Source organism: Syzygium oleosum, unplaced genomic scaffold (assembly GCF_021117445.2).
Source record: "Syzygium oleosum isolate NSW1041296 unplaced genomic scaffold, Sole_v2.1 Sole_v2.15, whole genome shotgun sequence".
In the NCBI taxonomy this organism is placed as follows: Eukaryota; Viridiplantae; Streptophyta; class Magnoliopsida; order Myrtales; family Myrtaceae; genus Syzygium; species Syzygium oleosum.
Genome location: NW_026607499.1, coordinates 3,524,492 through 3,540,457, shown reverse-complemented (window position 1 = coordinate 3,540,457; position 15,966 = coordinate 3,524,492). Strand labels below are relative to the sequence as shown.

General features: G+C 41.5%; 2 protein-coding genes across 2 annotated transcripts; both read left to right on the top strand.

Moving 5' to 3' along the window:
• Positions 1–7,551: 7,551 nt before the first annotated feature.
• Positions 7,552–9,453, top strand: LOC115678110 (protein LOL1). Its single transcript, XM_056318464.1, has 5 exons — positions 7,552–7,618; positions 8,218–8,331; positions 8,463–8,576; positions 8,738–8,847; positions 9,066–9,453. The coding sequence occupies exons 1-5, from the start codon at positions 7,552–7,554 to the stop codon at positions 9,102–9,104; spliced, it is 444 nt and encodes a 147-aa protein (XP_056174439.1). The 3' UTR covers positions 9,105–9,453.
• A 5,390-nt stretch (positions 9,454–14,843) lies between these two features.
• LOC115678111 (auxin-responsive protein SAUR77-like) lies at positions 14,844–15,510 on the top strand. The gene has a single exon (XM_030601417.2). The coding sequence runs from the start codon at positions 14,910–14,912 to the stop codon at positions 15,279–15,281; it is 372 nt and encodes a 123-aa protein (XP_030457277.1). The 5' UTR covers positions 14,844–14,909; the 3' UTR covers positions 15,282–15,510.
• Positions 15,511–15,966: the final 456 nt, after the last annotated feature.

Sequence of the window (15,966 nt, the reverse complement as noted above, 5' to 3'; positions counted from 1 at the left end):
AGGGCTACTCTCCAGCTTCAACTGGGGAAGTGCTATCTGCTGAACCGAACCGAACCCAGATGAGAGCAAAGCAAGAAAACTCTTAGCATAATCTTCATGAGAAGAAGACTCGGCATTTCCATTATAATATATGGTTTTGGGCAGCGACATTTGCGGGATTATTTAAAGACGGGCTGACTAGATTTTTCTTGCTGATAATCTCCTAAAATCCAGCTATTGAATTCCCCAAACCAATGGGCTCAAATTCGTTGATGGTTTCTAGCTTTGGATATGGAGTGGACCTACGTTGGGATATTCGGGACAAGCACACGCTTCGTGCGCATCTCGGAACATTGGTTAGGACGTGTTCCTAATTCTTCGTAATTAGTCTCCACTAGATGCGAGCACCTTAGTAATCAAACACTAATTTAAAGAAGAGAACGACGTCTCGAAGATTAATTTACTAATTTTAATGACTAGGAAAGATAAACTATTTAGGGTGGAGCCACGAAGAAGGGAAAACCGTTTAGAACATCCTTGTTTAGTAGTTTTTTTTGAATGGACATGTAAAATGCTTGTTATCTTTATGATGGTATTAGTATTTATGAAGACGCGATGCGTGCGCAAGAAGAAAAATCTATTACATGTGAAAAATTTATCACAAGAAAAATTTATCGTTTGACCTTGAATCGCAAAGAACGAAAAACCCGTTTTATAGCATTCTTGTAATGGAGATGGACAATGCCGATAGTATTAATATGAATATTAGTATTTGTGAACGAAAAGTGTGGATGATAATTGGAAGTAGGATTAATACCACGAAAAACTCCAATTTAATACACTTATAATAAATTTACTCTAAACTAATTTTTTGACCATAAAAAATCTCAAATTGGTAAACCTGTGAAAAATTTATTCAAAACTAATTTTTTGACAACTAAAAACCCCAAACTCGCACATCTATGACAAATTTACCCTCCGTTAGTTTCCGTTAAATTGGATTAATACCACAAAAGATCACAAACTGGTGCACCTGTGATAAAAGAATGATAAAATCCTAAACTAATACATCCGTCAATTGCCACGTGTCATCCAACTTAGTAATTTGACAATAAAATTTAACGGAAACTATTGGAGGGTAATTTGACCAAAAAAAATGTAGGGTAAATTTATCACAGGTGTACCAATTTGAGTTGCTTTTGGTGATCAAATAATTTAGTTTGGGGTAAATTTATCGCAGGTGTACCGGTTGAGATTTTTTTGTGGTATTAACCCTTGGAAGTATTGTATGTCTTGTGTCTACTAGTATTGTATGTCTTGTGTCCACCTATATCTTCGAATAAGAAGTACAGATGGGGACTTAAATCGTCCAGAAATATGAATCCGACCGATATGATGAAAGATAATTTCGTTGGAATGAGAATCAAACGGTAATATTATCGCAAGATAGTAGGTGTTAACATGGTCATTGACGACTCGATGTACCCAAGAGATCGACATTTACGATTTCCGTGCCTGAATAATAATAAGCAATGCATTTATGAATAAATTTTTTTAAATTTATTTACCTAATCGAGATATTCAATGAAAGTGGGTGATGAAATTAAGACAATTCACATATCATTTGGCAAATCCGAAAGGGATAATGACACAAATGGTCTTCGAATTGTGGCCAATATGCGATATGATCCATGAACTTTTAATTTATTTAATGTGGTCTCTGAACTTTAGAATAATTTGTAATGTAGTTACTGAACTTTCAATTTGTTCAATGTGGTCTTTGGACTTTTGATGTATGTTCAGCTTAGCCCATGGATTATGGACAATATTGAACATTTTATATCGTTCAATGATTAGGTTGAACATATACCCCAAAAGTGCATGGATAACGTTGAACAAATTGAAAGTTCAGAGATTATTTGTGTCACGTTTTTTAATCCGAAAACAAAAAGAATGAAAAAATCAAGACCGCAGTGGATGGATTACAAGCAAAAGCCCAGCCCAAGCACAACCTCTCCGCGACGTTTAGAAGCTCTGAAGCTCTGAAGCTCTGAATTTTGCTCCTCGTACGATTGCTGTTTCATCGTACAAACTTAGTTGCAGGGTCTTTTTTGGTTGGCCCAGGTGCAATGAGCTGCTGGTTGATGTCTGTCAGTAGGATCACCTAGCTGTTGAAGATCGATGTCGGTGTCATTTTCATTAATTTAGATCAAATAGCTCTTCCAAACGATCCATAGAAATCTTGGACAAAGTACTATTCATCTATGCTAACGTAGGTTGGGTTATTCCGTGACTTGAATTGGATCGTCTTCTAAAGCTTCAGTTTTCCCTCTTTCTTTTCAAAGCGATTTTCGGGTTTGAAGTTTTTGGTGGGAACTGCAGTCAGTTTCGATCTGGGTTTGCGTGTGAGAATTACGGGTCGAACTTTTCTTGCAATTGGAGAATGCAGTGCGGCCATCTTTTGATGAATATCATGATGCAGAGCCACGAAGAACTATGCCATAGGCCGCCGAGTTGGAGGCATAGCCTCTTGGGTGTCACTGAACATGACAAGAATCTGCCTAAAGAAGTAATTTGAGTGATCCATCTTTTGTTATATGCAGCTTTGTAGCATTTTTTGCAATGAGTGAAGCAATGATTCCTTGACAATGAGACACGTTATCGTCTTATTTTCTTGTTTTTCTTGAGCAACCGCTAGGATTTGTTATTCATGGAAACAGTGCTTGAGCTTTGACTACCGAGCTGCATGGCTATGTAATGGCGACTTGAGTAAGCCAGTGGAGTTGGAACAATTCATGTAGATATCATTTTGCAGATGAGAGACATAGAGTTTCACAAATAATGGCAGCTACCTTTATTTGGAGTGGTTTTTTGTCCTGCTGTCTGAGATAAACCATGCCTTGGTCAGAATTTGTTTCCGTGGTTTTCTTGTGATATCAATTGAAATTATGGTAAGTTCCGATTTTGTGCAGTGAGAACTTCACAAACCATCGCGGCATTCTAATTCATGTTAGATCTGAAGGCATCATTTTAGACGAGTGAATGGGAACAAAACAAGAGAAGTTAGAAATGGCTTAGACTGATCTTTTGACAGGTAAAGAGCATGATAGAAGTCTATTAAATGCATGAATTCGGAAACTGTACGAAAAGGCAGGAATGACTCAGCCAATGCAGATGATGAAGCCTGTACCTCACATGGAATTTTCGAATGCTTGAAACGTGTTGATATGGAGATTGAAAATGTAGAGACAATGTCCTAGCTGGAGGTGAAGAATGAAGGAAAGAGTAACATCGGAGACAAATATGCATTGGCCTTCTGACTACATTGAGGAGGCTCTCCCAGGGACAATGTTGGTGCTTAAGGAGGTCGGGGCGTTGAAAAATATCAATCCTAAGCTGTTGGCGCCGAATTCTTTGATTGAACGTGATAGCATAAGAATGGTATCTGAATGCAAATGGAATCGGAGATTCATGGAGGAAGCAGAATGTTTTTGCAAGTATCCGAGTGGTAACATTCTCTCTAGCGAGAAAGACTGCTAATATCCGTGGTTTATGATGGAGCCAGAAACCGCGTGTACTGACATAATTCAATTTCAACATGGTGATAACTGAGCGGAAAAAATTGAGGCACTATGCACTATCTTCCCCTGCACATGTTGTCAGTATGGATGGAAAAGTTTCCACTCTCCCAATATTTGAACTAGTGTTAACAATTGCGGGTCGCAGCTTGAGTTCTCAGCCGTTGCAATACTTCTCTCTGCACACAACTTAAGCATTTTCTAATGTCATTAGAGTTCTTAAGGAGCAAATATTTCGGATTTTGAAATGCTGGCCTTAAGTTCCTTTCGACCCGAACACCATGTTAATTAAAGGCGAAAAGAATTGATCGGTAAATTTTTTTATTTTGAATTTCATTTGGTGGTGAAAACCATCTAGAGATGCACTCTTTGCGACTGCTCGGAAATGCTTAAAAAGTGGGCGTGATAGTTGGCTCTGACCATGAGTTTCTTCTCCACGTTACTTTGTTATTATGAACCTAGCAAATTGTGGCTGGAAATTGAGTTGCTACTTTTGGATTTGCAAGGTATCTAGGGATTCCCACAATATGATATGTCTGCATCTGATGGAATGGCACTGCATATCTGGACAAGAGGAAGTGATTTCCGAAATCGTTTTAATTTGTCTGTTGAAAGAGGCGTTCCTTCATTATTGTTCAAGCAAACGGATACTGGTTTATGCTGCTACTGAGATGTTATTTTCAATTTGGGAATATGCCTAATGTTGAATCACCTCGAGTTGGTGCTGAGGATATATGGGTTTTCTTTGCATTGAGTCTACGGAGATAAAAGCTAATGTTTGACTAGGAGATGCAGGTCCTTGTCATCTTTTAAAATGATGTGCAGATTTTGGTTGTTTCTCAAACCGGCATCTGGTTTAAGGTACACTCCAAAACCATAATCTTGTCTTATATTTTGCGTAACAAGCCAAGTTGGTTGATTGATAAGGTTGCATTAATAGACCCTTTTAAGTGCATGATGGTGATCTTCCTCCAAAACACCTGCTGATATCATTCCAGTGTCAGCAAGAGAAGTGGTGTGTAACGTGTATCCAAGAGGAGGTGCGTTTGGATAACCAGATTAGATGGGTTGGAAAGTCACACGTTACAAATGCTGATGCTGCTCGAATCATAAGTGCCGCCCGACTGGTAAGGTTAGGCTTCCCATCTAAACCTAAACTTATCCACTTGACTTTCGTATCCTCTTGTCTATACCACTGATTAATGCCTGTTAACAACCGGGTAGTCATTGCTAAGAGCCACAGAAACAGTTTGTTTTGTCTGGAAAGGCAATTTTGTATCAGTGGTGCAAAAAATGCCGAAATGCGGACTCAAGGTAAGTATAGCCGGCATCTCGGATGCCTGACCCAGAATGCTCTTTTCCTAGTGTTTTTTCATGGAAACGCACTCCTCAGTTACCATTACGAGACATTTTTCGGCACGGATGTTATGGGAATGCATTTGGATTGGTTAAAGGGTGCTTGAATCTGGTAATCACAGTCATGGCACGCGTCTCCCTATAACTCAATATGGGGGGAGGAATGCTTGGACATTTCTAGAACAATAGGTGGAATATCCGGTTGGGATCAAAGTTAGAACGCGGAAAAACAGCCAAGAAAAGTAAAGGACCTGTGGTCCCTTTGCATCCTTATCTATGGACCTGTTAATGGAGGTTTCTGTAGTGTTTCTTTAACTCATAAAGGCCGCACTGCCCATCCTTGGACTTTTTTCATTATTAGATCCCTCTTGTCCCTCTCTGCTTATTTTCTAGCCTCTTTTTTTCCTTTTTCTTTCTGTCTCTTCATTCATTTCATTTATGTTTTTTTCCTCATATTTAAATTTCTCCCTGCATTCTAGCCTTATGTTCAAACGCACTCTTCACAGATACATTCATACAAATATTGCTCATCTCATGCCTGCCTGCGTGCGCGAATATTTGAACACACATTTATATTGCTGTTTTTTTAATTGCACGGCATCTGAGAATTTCGCGAGGAACAGTTTAAATTATGCTGGTACTGTTCTCCACGCGCGTACGAATATTTTATTCGGTGTCGAATATGGCAACCGAATTGGTAATGCAAAAAGCATGACCGAAGACAGTGAAGATCCTTTCAGGATCCTTGAGAGTGATACATAGCAATGGACTGCCCTCTGCCACAACTGTTTAATCTAATGGTCTATGGATTCACCTTATCCTTTGGATATGCGGAAGAGCGAATTGTCGCTGCTAATCTCGACCAGTGTCCGCCTTATTACCGTAAACCTTTATAATCAAGTGTTGCATTTGCAGAAGGCAACTAAGGTCGAATGAAAGTGTGCAATTTGGCTCCGACTATTCCGTCAAAAGATCGTGTCGGGTGAGTCCAAGTATGTCGTTAGAGCGGGACGAGCATTGGAAAGCCATTCACTCTTAAATTTCACCCATTGTCACCCATTGCCACTGTGGAAAGGACTCTCTGGAGCAGTCACCTCAGGGCAAGGAAATGTCAATCGTGAAAAACATGGATGTACTAGTCTTTACTGAGGGAACCATGTACTGCGTTTGAGCCTGGCATTTTTCTTTTAAGGTAGCTGCCAAAGCACAAAGAGTCGAGGAATCAATTGAACTGGAAGCTAGCAAAGCTTAAAACTTTCCATCTTCTAATATTCTGAACATGTTCTCTTACCATGTACATATTTTGCGGGTCTTGTCGCTGCGACCCCTTGTTAACGCATGAAACTTACGGCGAAGCAATCATTGTCCCAAGAAGAATCCTCATACTAAACTTTCCGATTTTCGCCTCGGTTCTTTCGGCGACGCGTGACACCCGGAGAATATCTCGGTTCGCAATCATCTTTAAGGCAAAACGCGAAATTTGACAATAGATAAGGAGAATAACGCAGGACCACCGCCAACTAAAAAGCTACTGGCCATCTCAATCCAGTTGCAGACAGCACGGAGATGGATACTACGGACGGGCGAGATCGGTCCGTCGCGCGACGTGGGCTGGGTCGGGACCCTTCGACGTCCGAGGGGAGAGGAGCGTGTGGCCAATGGCATCGCTCACATGCATCAACTGTAGGAAGCCAAAGGGAGCCATAACAGCGAGAGGGAGGGGTGGGGGTTGTTTGCGGGGGCCCAGAGGTTCTTGGAAAGGGGTTGATCTTGATATTCCACCAACAGAGGGAGATGGGTGAGTTAATTTACCACTTCTACCAGAGCAGAGGAGCTAGGAGTTCAAAAAGCTTGGTTGCACATTGGAAAAGAAAAGAAAAGAACCTGATAAGGGAAGGCAGTTAAGTTTTAAAAGACCCACGTAGAATAGCGGCGCCTTACGAAGCGTGGCGGCCACAGGTTCTTAAGGCCTTTCTCGGGGTCCTCGTGCCTTGATAATAACACGGTCGGGGCGGGATCAAAGAATGTTAGCTAATAAGATTAGTCGGGTGTTTGAGGATGTTTGGACAACCCGAGGCCATACAAGAGAGTCAAAATTGGCTCTTTTTTAACACCAATTTTCTCACTCTCATCTTCCATTCATTGACCCCACCCCTTCCCTCTCCCTCCTCCTCTCTCTCTCTCTCCACTTCACCAGCAACCTGGAGAGGTATGTCCCTGCCCCCACTTCATGATGGTCACTGAATTTTCCTTGGCTTTGGCTTTTTGAAGCATCTATTAATCTGAGGTGCGCGACACACTTAAATGCAATCGAATCCATCCCTCTAGAAAATGGCCCACAAGTTTGGGCAGTAATCGAAGCTTACTATTTCAGTTGGTAGTAAAAAAATCTGTTCTCTGTCAAGTGATCTGATATCTTCTTGAGTTTCTGTCGCTCTGTTTCCTTTGCTTTCTACAAGTTTCTTTCCATTTTTCCTTGGTGAAAACCGTGTCTCTACTAATGCATCGTGACTTGCTATATATATATTGTCTGCCAGATACAGGTGTGATGGGAGAGAGAGAAGCATACTCTGAGTTTGAGATTGCAGAATTTTGAGAGCTTCGAAGAAGGCAATCCCTACTCTGCAGGGTTGATACAATGCCGGTTCCTCTCGCTCCGTATCCAACTCCTCCAACGACACCATATACTCCTCCGCCTGTGAATGGTACCTTCTGATTCTTAGCTCCTTTTTCGATCTCGGGTAGACTCTAAGTATGCCCTTCAATGGTTTTTAAGAAATGGAGTTTAGACGATGGCCTCTTAATATAGAAGAGTTAAAATTGCTAAAAGGCCAATTAGAGTGGCACTGAAGCAGTCTGTGTATGTTCTTGTCCTGTTCACTTCGCTTGTCGCATGAATTATTGAAGATTCTATGATAATGGTCCAAAACTAAGCAGATGATTTTGTCTTGGCATTGGAAGGACAATGAATCTATTGCTAAATGCAGGATAACTAGATTTGCAGAGTTTGGGAGAACAAGACAGAGGTTGAGGATAAGCAATTAGCTGAGGAAGATTGTCGAAATTTCATTTTGTTTTTCAATAGAAAATCTGTAAACTGCTGCAAGAAACCTCCAGCTTCACTTTCAAAAATTCAGGACTGATCACTCGCTAGTCTCTTTCTGATCATCCGAAAAGTCTACCTTTTTGCTTAACCATATATCGTTACAGGCACTGTTTGTTTCTGGAGGCACTTACTCTTTCAATGACATATTAATGCCGATCCGAATTTCTAAAATCTAAAATGCACTTTGTTGGTGGTCAGGTACACAAAGCCAGCTTGTCTGTTCTGGGTGTAGGAATCTCTTGCTTTATCCGGCAGGAGCGACCTCCATTTGCTGTGCAGTTTGCAATGCGGTCACTGCAGTTCCTCCTCCAGGTACCTTTCTCGGCTAGCTGCTCTAAAGTTCACAAATTATATACTTTGGTCAAATTAATTAATCCTCTCAACTATGCGAAGCAATTGGAAGTCTGGCATAACAAAGTCTGTTCATGTGCGAGTCATGATAGGCACCGAAATGGCCCAGTTGGTATGCGGAGGCTGCCACACCTTACTCATGTACATCCGAGGAGCGACAAGCGTACAGTGCTCCTGTTGTCACACCGTCAACCTTGCCTTGGAGGGTATTGGATCATCTATGAATTTTAAATGTCGTCGCATGTTAAGTTCCCCTTGTTGTTGCACTTTGATTGTCCAATCTGTTGAAACGGAATGTTCAAAATGCTCATTTGATCCGTAACGCTCATTGAGGGTCTGATCTTACATCAAATGGGTATTGCAACAGCAAACCAGGTGGCACACGTCAACTGCGGGAACTGCAGGATGCTCCTGATGTATCAATACGGAGCACGGTCGGTCAAATGCGCTGTCTGCAATTTTGTCACATCAGTTGGTGTGAGTCTCTCATTTTCTTCTCCTCATTTCTTTGGTGTCTATCCTTCAAGATACCCAGTAATTATCAGCCCCCATTTCTGCATTTCCCATTGGACTTTGCTGTACCTTGTCAATTCCTAGTTTTTAGATGTATATGAGGCGAGAAATATCTACGAGTCAAGCACTGGATATCCTCTGTTGCACAAAGGTAAACTCGGGTTTTTTCTTGGTTGTTGCAGGCTTCGACAAGCACACCGGAACAGAAGTTCAACAGCTAGAATTAGCAATAAACCTACCAGTCACAGGCCTCACAACTCATGGTTAGAACACTTCTATTATTCTACTGCCGCTGCGACCACACATCGTCACCATCAACGCAAGCAGAGAAAATCCCTACTAGTTTAACTTGTATAGACTTTAAATCTTTTTTCCCCGTCGCGTGACCTTTCAATGAATAAGCAGTTTTTCGGCTACCGACAGGTTTGGCCGTATGAGTACTAGTACTTGTAATGACAGAGACTCTTCTCTTCAGCTGTCAATGCATTTGGATAAGGAGAGGAAAAAAGGAGAAAAACTTCATTTTCCAATCTATTTACTTTAACATGGCATTAAACATGTCTTCATGCACACGGGATACAACCTTATCCTCACCCAGTATTATCCTTTTGAAATTCAGCAGATATTCAACTACCAACCAGGACAAGATTAGGTGCTCATTTTCAAAATGAAAAGACGAAGTTAACATGATAAAACCTGTCTGAATTAATGGATCCGCATTCCCAACAGCAGAAAAGAGCAAAAAGCACTTTTTATCGGCTCAATTTGTGGATTTGGAACCGAGTCTCATCGGATAGTGATTACGCCAGAGCCTCTCTTTCTTAGATGGTAACGTGTTTGAGCGAGGATCACGGCCTTAAACCCACTTGACAAAGCATGGTTAATGTCAACGACATTGATTAATTTGATGTTTGAACTATATGGCTGGATGCAGAAAACTTAAAAGCATATGTTACCAGGTGAGCAACTTTTGGGGGTCTTGGAAGACCAAAATGATGTCGACTTTCCCATCTATTTCGTACGATTAGAAATGAATAATTATATTCCTGGATTTAATCTTAGTCCCTAATTATCTAGTTCAGGGACTTAATTAAATATTTTCATGGATCATATTGAACAAATTAAAAGTTTAGAGACGATATTGCACATTGGGTTGCACATAGGATAAAAGTTGAGATCATTTGTGTTATTTTCCCTTGTGTTTAGTAACAATATGATTTGTGATGGAAAGATGTTTACTTATACGTGGAGGTGATGCCTTGGATAAGGTACTCTACACACACTTCGTCTGCCATGATTGCCGACCATTAATTCAGTTTTTTGAAGAGATACGAATACAATCTGATTTTAAAAAAACGCAATTCTCTTTGGAGTCGAACGTCAATTGTTACGGCTCGATAAACGGCTTGTCGGGATAGACGTAGATAGATTAAAACCTCCCTAGAAATGCACACGAAGCTTTTCTTCTCATACGGCTCGAGAAATCGGAAGATTTGTATAGATGATCGGCTGAATTCAATACAAACATTGCTCTATCGATCATCTCTTGCTCCTCATGATGTTTCATCTTCGTTCGTCGTCTTTAAAAGCGTTTGATGTGGATAATTACAATCGGGCTTTCTTTATATGTCCACTGATCCGGTTGACATAAGACCCCCCACGGAAAAGAATTGATTTTCCAAACAAAAAAAAAAGAAGAAAAAATTTATCATCCGCCACTAATTAGCTTAATGTAGTTTTGATCATAAATAATACCTAAAGTGAGGTGCTTTCTGTTTCCTCACTTTTCATGGGCTAATTCCCCTGGAAAAATCCTCAAATTTAGGCCCGTACCCAATTCTGCTGTGAATTTTTTCATAACTTTCATTCTAATTTCAAATTTACTCATACGGCTAAAAATCGCCACTGGTTTCTTCAAGACTAAAATGGGTATAAGGAGACTGAAAGTGCTAAAGTTTCGTACGGCGCTCACTTTAGTGTAAAAAGTTTTCCCTGGTTCATGTAAGTGCCAAATTGGAGAAAAAACAATCACTTAAATGTATCCGGCGAGAAATTCTGGTAAAAAAATATTACATGACTTTTATAATAAAAACTTTAATATGAGTTGGCATTTTTTATTATTAAAAATCAGTCCACATGGATATCTTGAACAACGAGTCGACATGGCTGGCCTTCGAAAAAACGACATCGCACGACTCTCATTCCCAAGAACGAAGTTGCACGCTTGTCTTCTGTTTTTGTTGTTGAACTTGTTCATCCTTTGAATCTCTCCGTCTCTCTCTCTCGTCGAGGAGACACGGGATGCCGCCGCCGAAGGGGGCGGAGGAGGCTGAGAGGCGGATGGAGGAGCAAGGTGCGGCGGGCAGTGGAGCAGGTGAAGGAGCTACAGGACGTTGTTGCCACGCACGTCGCGCGCACATCGAGCGAGAAGCAGTCGTTACCGTAGTGCACACTCGTGCTCGACTCATCCATTCGCCGCCTTTGGGGCCTCCATTGGTGCCTAGGCGAGCAACGAGCTGCTAGATGTGAAGCTTGCTGACAGGCTCAAGAAGAAGCTGCAGAGGGCCAGGTGCATCATGGCCGAGGAGATGCATCGTCATTTCTTCCGTCGAAAGCTCAAGGCATGCTTGACTCGGCTCGTTCTCTGTCCTTTCGTCTGCCGCCAATTTCGTTCGCATTGTCGTTAACAGGTTTGTCGTAGTGGATGATGGTGACCGGGACACGCAAGCGGCTTCATGAGAATGTTTCTAGGCCCAACCCTTGACAGTTCCAACGTATTGGGCCTTTCTTGATATGATGTTGAATTGCTACCAACCCAACATCATTTCAAGTTAATAAGCAACAGTTAGATGCGAATAACTCTAGTATAATCCTTTTCTTGTCCATAAAGTCCAGTCCACATGCACGCAAATCGCGCAACCAAACTCGAGAACCAAAAAAACAGAAGAAAAAAGAGACCAAAAAACGTAAACAGATCAATCGCAGAACGTAAAACGATGAGCGGAAATTAAGGTTCATGTGCAGATAGTCAAGATTGAGTTAGGAGAAGTCTGCCTTGCACAAGTAGTCACGTTCAGTCTTGTTCCAAAAATGGGTTTGCTAGCGGTAATTTTCAGTCTGATTAAAGATCAAATGATCAATCTCCACTTTGTGAACACGAACAAGATTTCCTCTACGCAAGGGACCCTATCTGACTCGGCGTGTTTTCACAGACAAAGCTGGGTGGGTGTTTCCTGAAGATGTGCCCAATGGCGTCTTTGCTTTTTCTCTTTCGTGCCCACTAACCAGGGCACCGACTAGAGTCATTAACGTTGAGCTAATTAGCATGATCGCCACATGTGTCCGATAATAAGGGCTCGCCAAGTGCTCTTCAAGCTAATTAAACAAAGGGAAAGATCATGAGGTGATTTGACAAGGTTTTGAAACCTTAAATGTGACGCCCTGGATTAACTCACTGAGGTATTGTCCGCTTTGACCCATTCCCTATCCAGTCCCACGATTTTGTCCTTTAGCGTACAGGTTACTCCAATTTTCACACACACACACACACAGTCGTTATAGGCCCACTAGCTTTAGCGTGGTTCGTCCCCAAATCACATACCTACTGGAGGGGATCCTGCTCTAATACCATATTGTGACGCCTAGATTAACTCATTGGGGTATTGTCTTTTTTAACTTGTTCCATATCGAGTCTCACGATTTGTTCATTGGTTCCTAACAGGTTATCCATTCTAGGAGTGCTCTTATCTGAGCATGCTTGACTTTGGATATCCAAAGCTAAACAATTGCCATTACGTCAAAAAGTTGTAGGGTTCATCAACGAAAAACAACGCAGTGGAATATAGAACCCTAGACAGGATCCATGTGTATATTGAAATCGAAAGGGAATTTCGAAGCGTACCTTTTGCATATCAAAGATAAATCGGCAACCGATTGTGTCGGGATTAGCGCCCCAAGTGTTGCGCCTCTATCGGTATCCACACACAAGAACGGAATTCTCCAACGACTAGCGAAAGATCTTGAAGTTCCTTTTTCTCGAATGCCGAATCGAGAACGATTCTCTATCTTAGGGTTTCTCTTGGAGACACTCTCTCTAGGGTTTTCCCATTCCTTGGAGGCACGGAGGCATAGATACGTAAGACTCTCTCACTATATATATATAACCTTATAGGAAACCCTAATGGGCCGGGCTATTTGGGCCCGCCCAAACTATCCACTTCCAATCGTACATGTAACGTTATCTCATAACGCGCACGACCGCATAGATAAATAGGAGAATAAATATCTACTTCTTAAGTAGATCAAAGCGCACAGAAAATATGAAGTCCGTTCGCGATTGTGTGCGACCCTGTAAGTTCACTAAACGTTAGCAGTGTGCTCAAAACCCTTTTGGCCCACAAGTCATAAGCGGTCTCTAGCAAGACATTATGACTACCTAAGTATAGTGAAGATCGGTTTTCCGATACAACCTAATCCACAACTAATATTAGAGTATCAACCTTGATTGATTCTTAGGGCAGACCACTAACAAAAGTGCCTCCCTATTTTAATTCTAGTTTTCACACACACACACACACACACCTATGAGTAGCCGCTTCTTGTCCGGGCCCTTAGGCCCCAACGACCATTCCTTGCCCTCCTCAGATCGGATCGTGTCGCTAAAGCCTCAAGAGAGCTTTGAAGAGTGCGCATGCGAATTGGGGGTTCAGTTGATTTGCATGGTGAATGTGAATTTGTCAATGCAACGCCGACGAGGCACCTAACCATTACAACTTGCGCCAAACCGCGTCTTGAGGGTTGAGGAGAGGACGAAGAGAAGACGTGTGGTTAGGTCAAGCGCAGCCATTGTTTTGATTACCTAATATCGTTTTTTGGTGGTTCGTTGTCCATCATATGATGTTGAGCTGTGTTATATGTACGTGCCAACCCACGTTTATTAATCGTCAAAAGCCTGGGATGATAGGATGCAGCGGATGGTGGACCACGAGAGAGCTTTCATGTAATCTTCACATTGAGAAAATTACAAAAAAAAAAAAATTTCTAAAACTATTGTATGTATGCCAATTCGGTCTTAAACTTTTTAATTTGCTTTTTTGACGATTTGTCAATGTAGTCGTTTCGGCCAATTTTGGCATGCAACCGCTGACATGGATGCTGGCCATCTTATGTGGCATAACCGGTACTAACGTGAACAATTTTTTGCATTTGTTTCAAAATTTTAAAGAAAGAAAAAATGAAAAGAAAAAATTGAAAAAAAAAAAATTTGCAAAAATTATCTACGTTAGCTCCGGCGATGCCGTGTAGAACGGCTAGCGTCCACATCAGCAATTATCTGTCAAAATTGGCTAGAAGAACTACTTTAACAAATTATGAAAATGTAGAGCACTAAATTGATCAAATTGAAAATTTTAGCACTAAATTAACGTCGTTACAATAAATTTATGACTTGTTTTTGGTAATCATCCCTCTTTATGTTAGTATTGCACCCCATGAAAAAAGCATTGCGTGCGTGCGTGCGTGCATGTGTTGGGGTGAAAAATTGACGAAAGCCGCTAACACGACGGGTTTTGAGAACATGACAATGAAGAGGGAGTTCAACAAAATCCTCTTTTATAATCGCGTGGAGTTTGGGATCATCAATAGCATCGTGAACATGGCCGATCACAAGTTCTATATTTAGGTTGAGCATTCGATGTCACTTATACTTTAATAGTAATTGAATATTGAAAGCGCCTTCATGTCCTAAGCTAAAGTCGGCAATTCAATTCGTGCTAAATTCCACACTCCCAACGGCTCTTTATGGCCTGCGCGCACTCTCGTGAAAGCGACCCAAATCATTAATGGAAACCCAGCAACGCTCTTCTCCCCCTCTTCTTCTTCCTCGCCTTTACATATATGCTCTCTCTCACTAGCCGTTTTGCTGCCCATTTCATCTCTCTCTCTCAACTTCTCTTTCTCTCTCTCTCTCCCAAACATCTTGTGACTCTAAGCATAATCTCCTAATATCCTGGAGCTGCTCTCTCCCCATGGATTGCTTGGTCTTGCCGGTCTCGATGCTGAGGAGGCGGTCCGCGGGTTCGAGGTTGGGCTACCGACCGCTCTCGGAGGAGGCGCTCGGCGACGGCGAGCCGGCGGAGCGGCCGGCAGCGGTGACGGTGGTGGTGGGGAAGGAGAGGAGGGAGTTCTTGGTGGACCCTTTCGTGCTGGAAGAGAACCCTTTTCAGGTCTTGATCAATTCGGCGAGGAAGAGGGGGACGAGGAAGGAGAAGAGGGTGGTTCTGGTGGATGTGGACTCCATCTTGTTCGAGCACATGTTGTGGTTGATGCACAATGATTCCACTTGTTTGTTCCAGCTGAATCTCAAGGACATCCTTGACTTCTATGCTCAAGATTTTTAGAGAGACACATCCATAAAAAAAAATTAAAAAAGAAGAAGAAGAAGAAGAGGGGAGAAATATACATATAGGTTTGAAGGTTGTAGATTTTCTTTTGATAAATGCGTTCTGCGCGCTCCATACCTAAACATCGAATACAATAGCATCGTGTTCTTTGGGAGCTACAGGATTTCTGGTCTCCTTTCTCTTTTAACTGTTTATGCTTGAATTTTACTTCATGTTCTTCCATCCATTCATTTTCCTTTTCCATCTTTTAATTAATTTTAAAAAATATAATCAATGGAAGGATTTGATTGGATCAATTTAACAAGTTTTAAAACTTGATTGTAGTTTTTGAAAGTTTTATGATTCAATTGTACTTTGGTGACAAGTTTTAAGATTTTTAATGCATTTATTCCTTAATTTTTTTTTCCGGGTTTTATGTCCTGGGCCTCTGTTTTGTCATGCGATGGGCTTTATTTCCGGCCCAAGATAATGAAAACCCACCTGGATTGAGGTTTTGAAGAAACATAGGCTGGGCCGAGAACCGAAAGAATGGGGTCTCACAAAAGAAAGAATAAAAGGGGCTGAAGATTTGTCACCAAAATATGTAAATAATCTATGAATTTTTTGTGCTTGGAACCCAAAAGGGTAAGTTTTATGTGATGGAATGACAGGCTAGGTTGTCTAATGTGATCAAGAAAACACC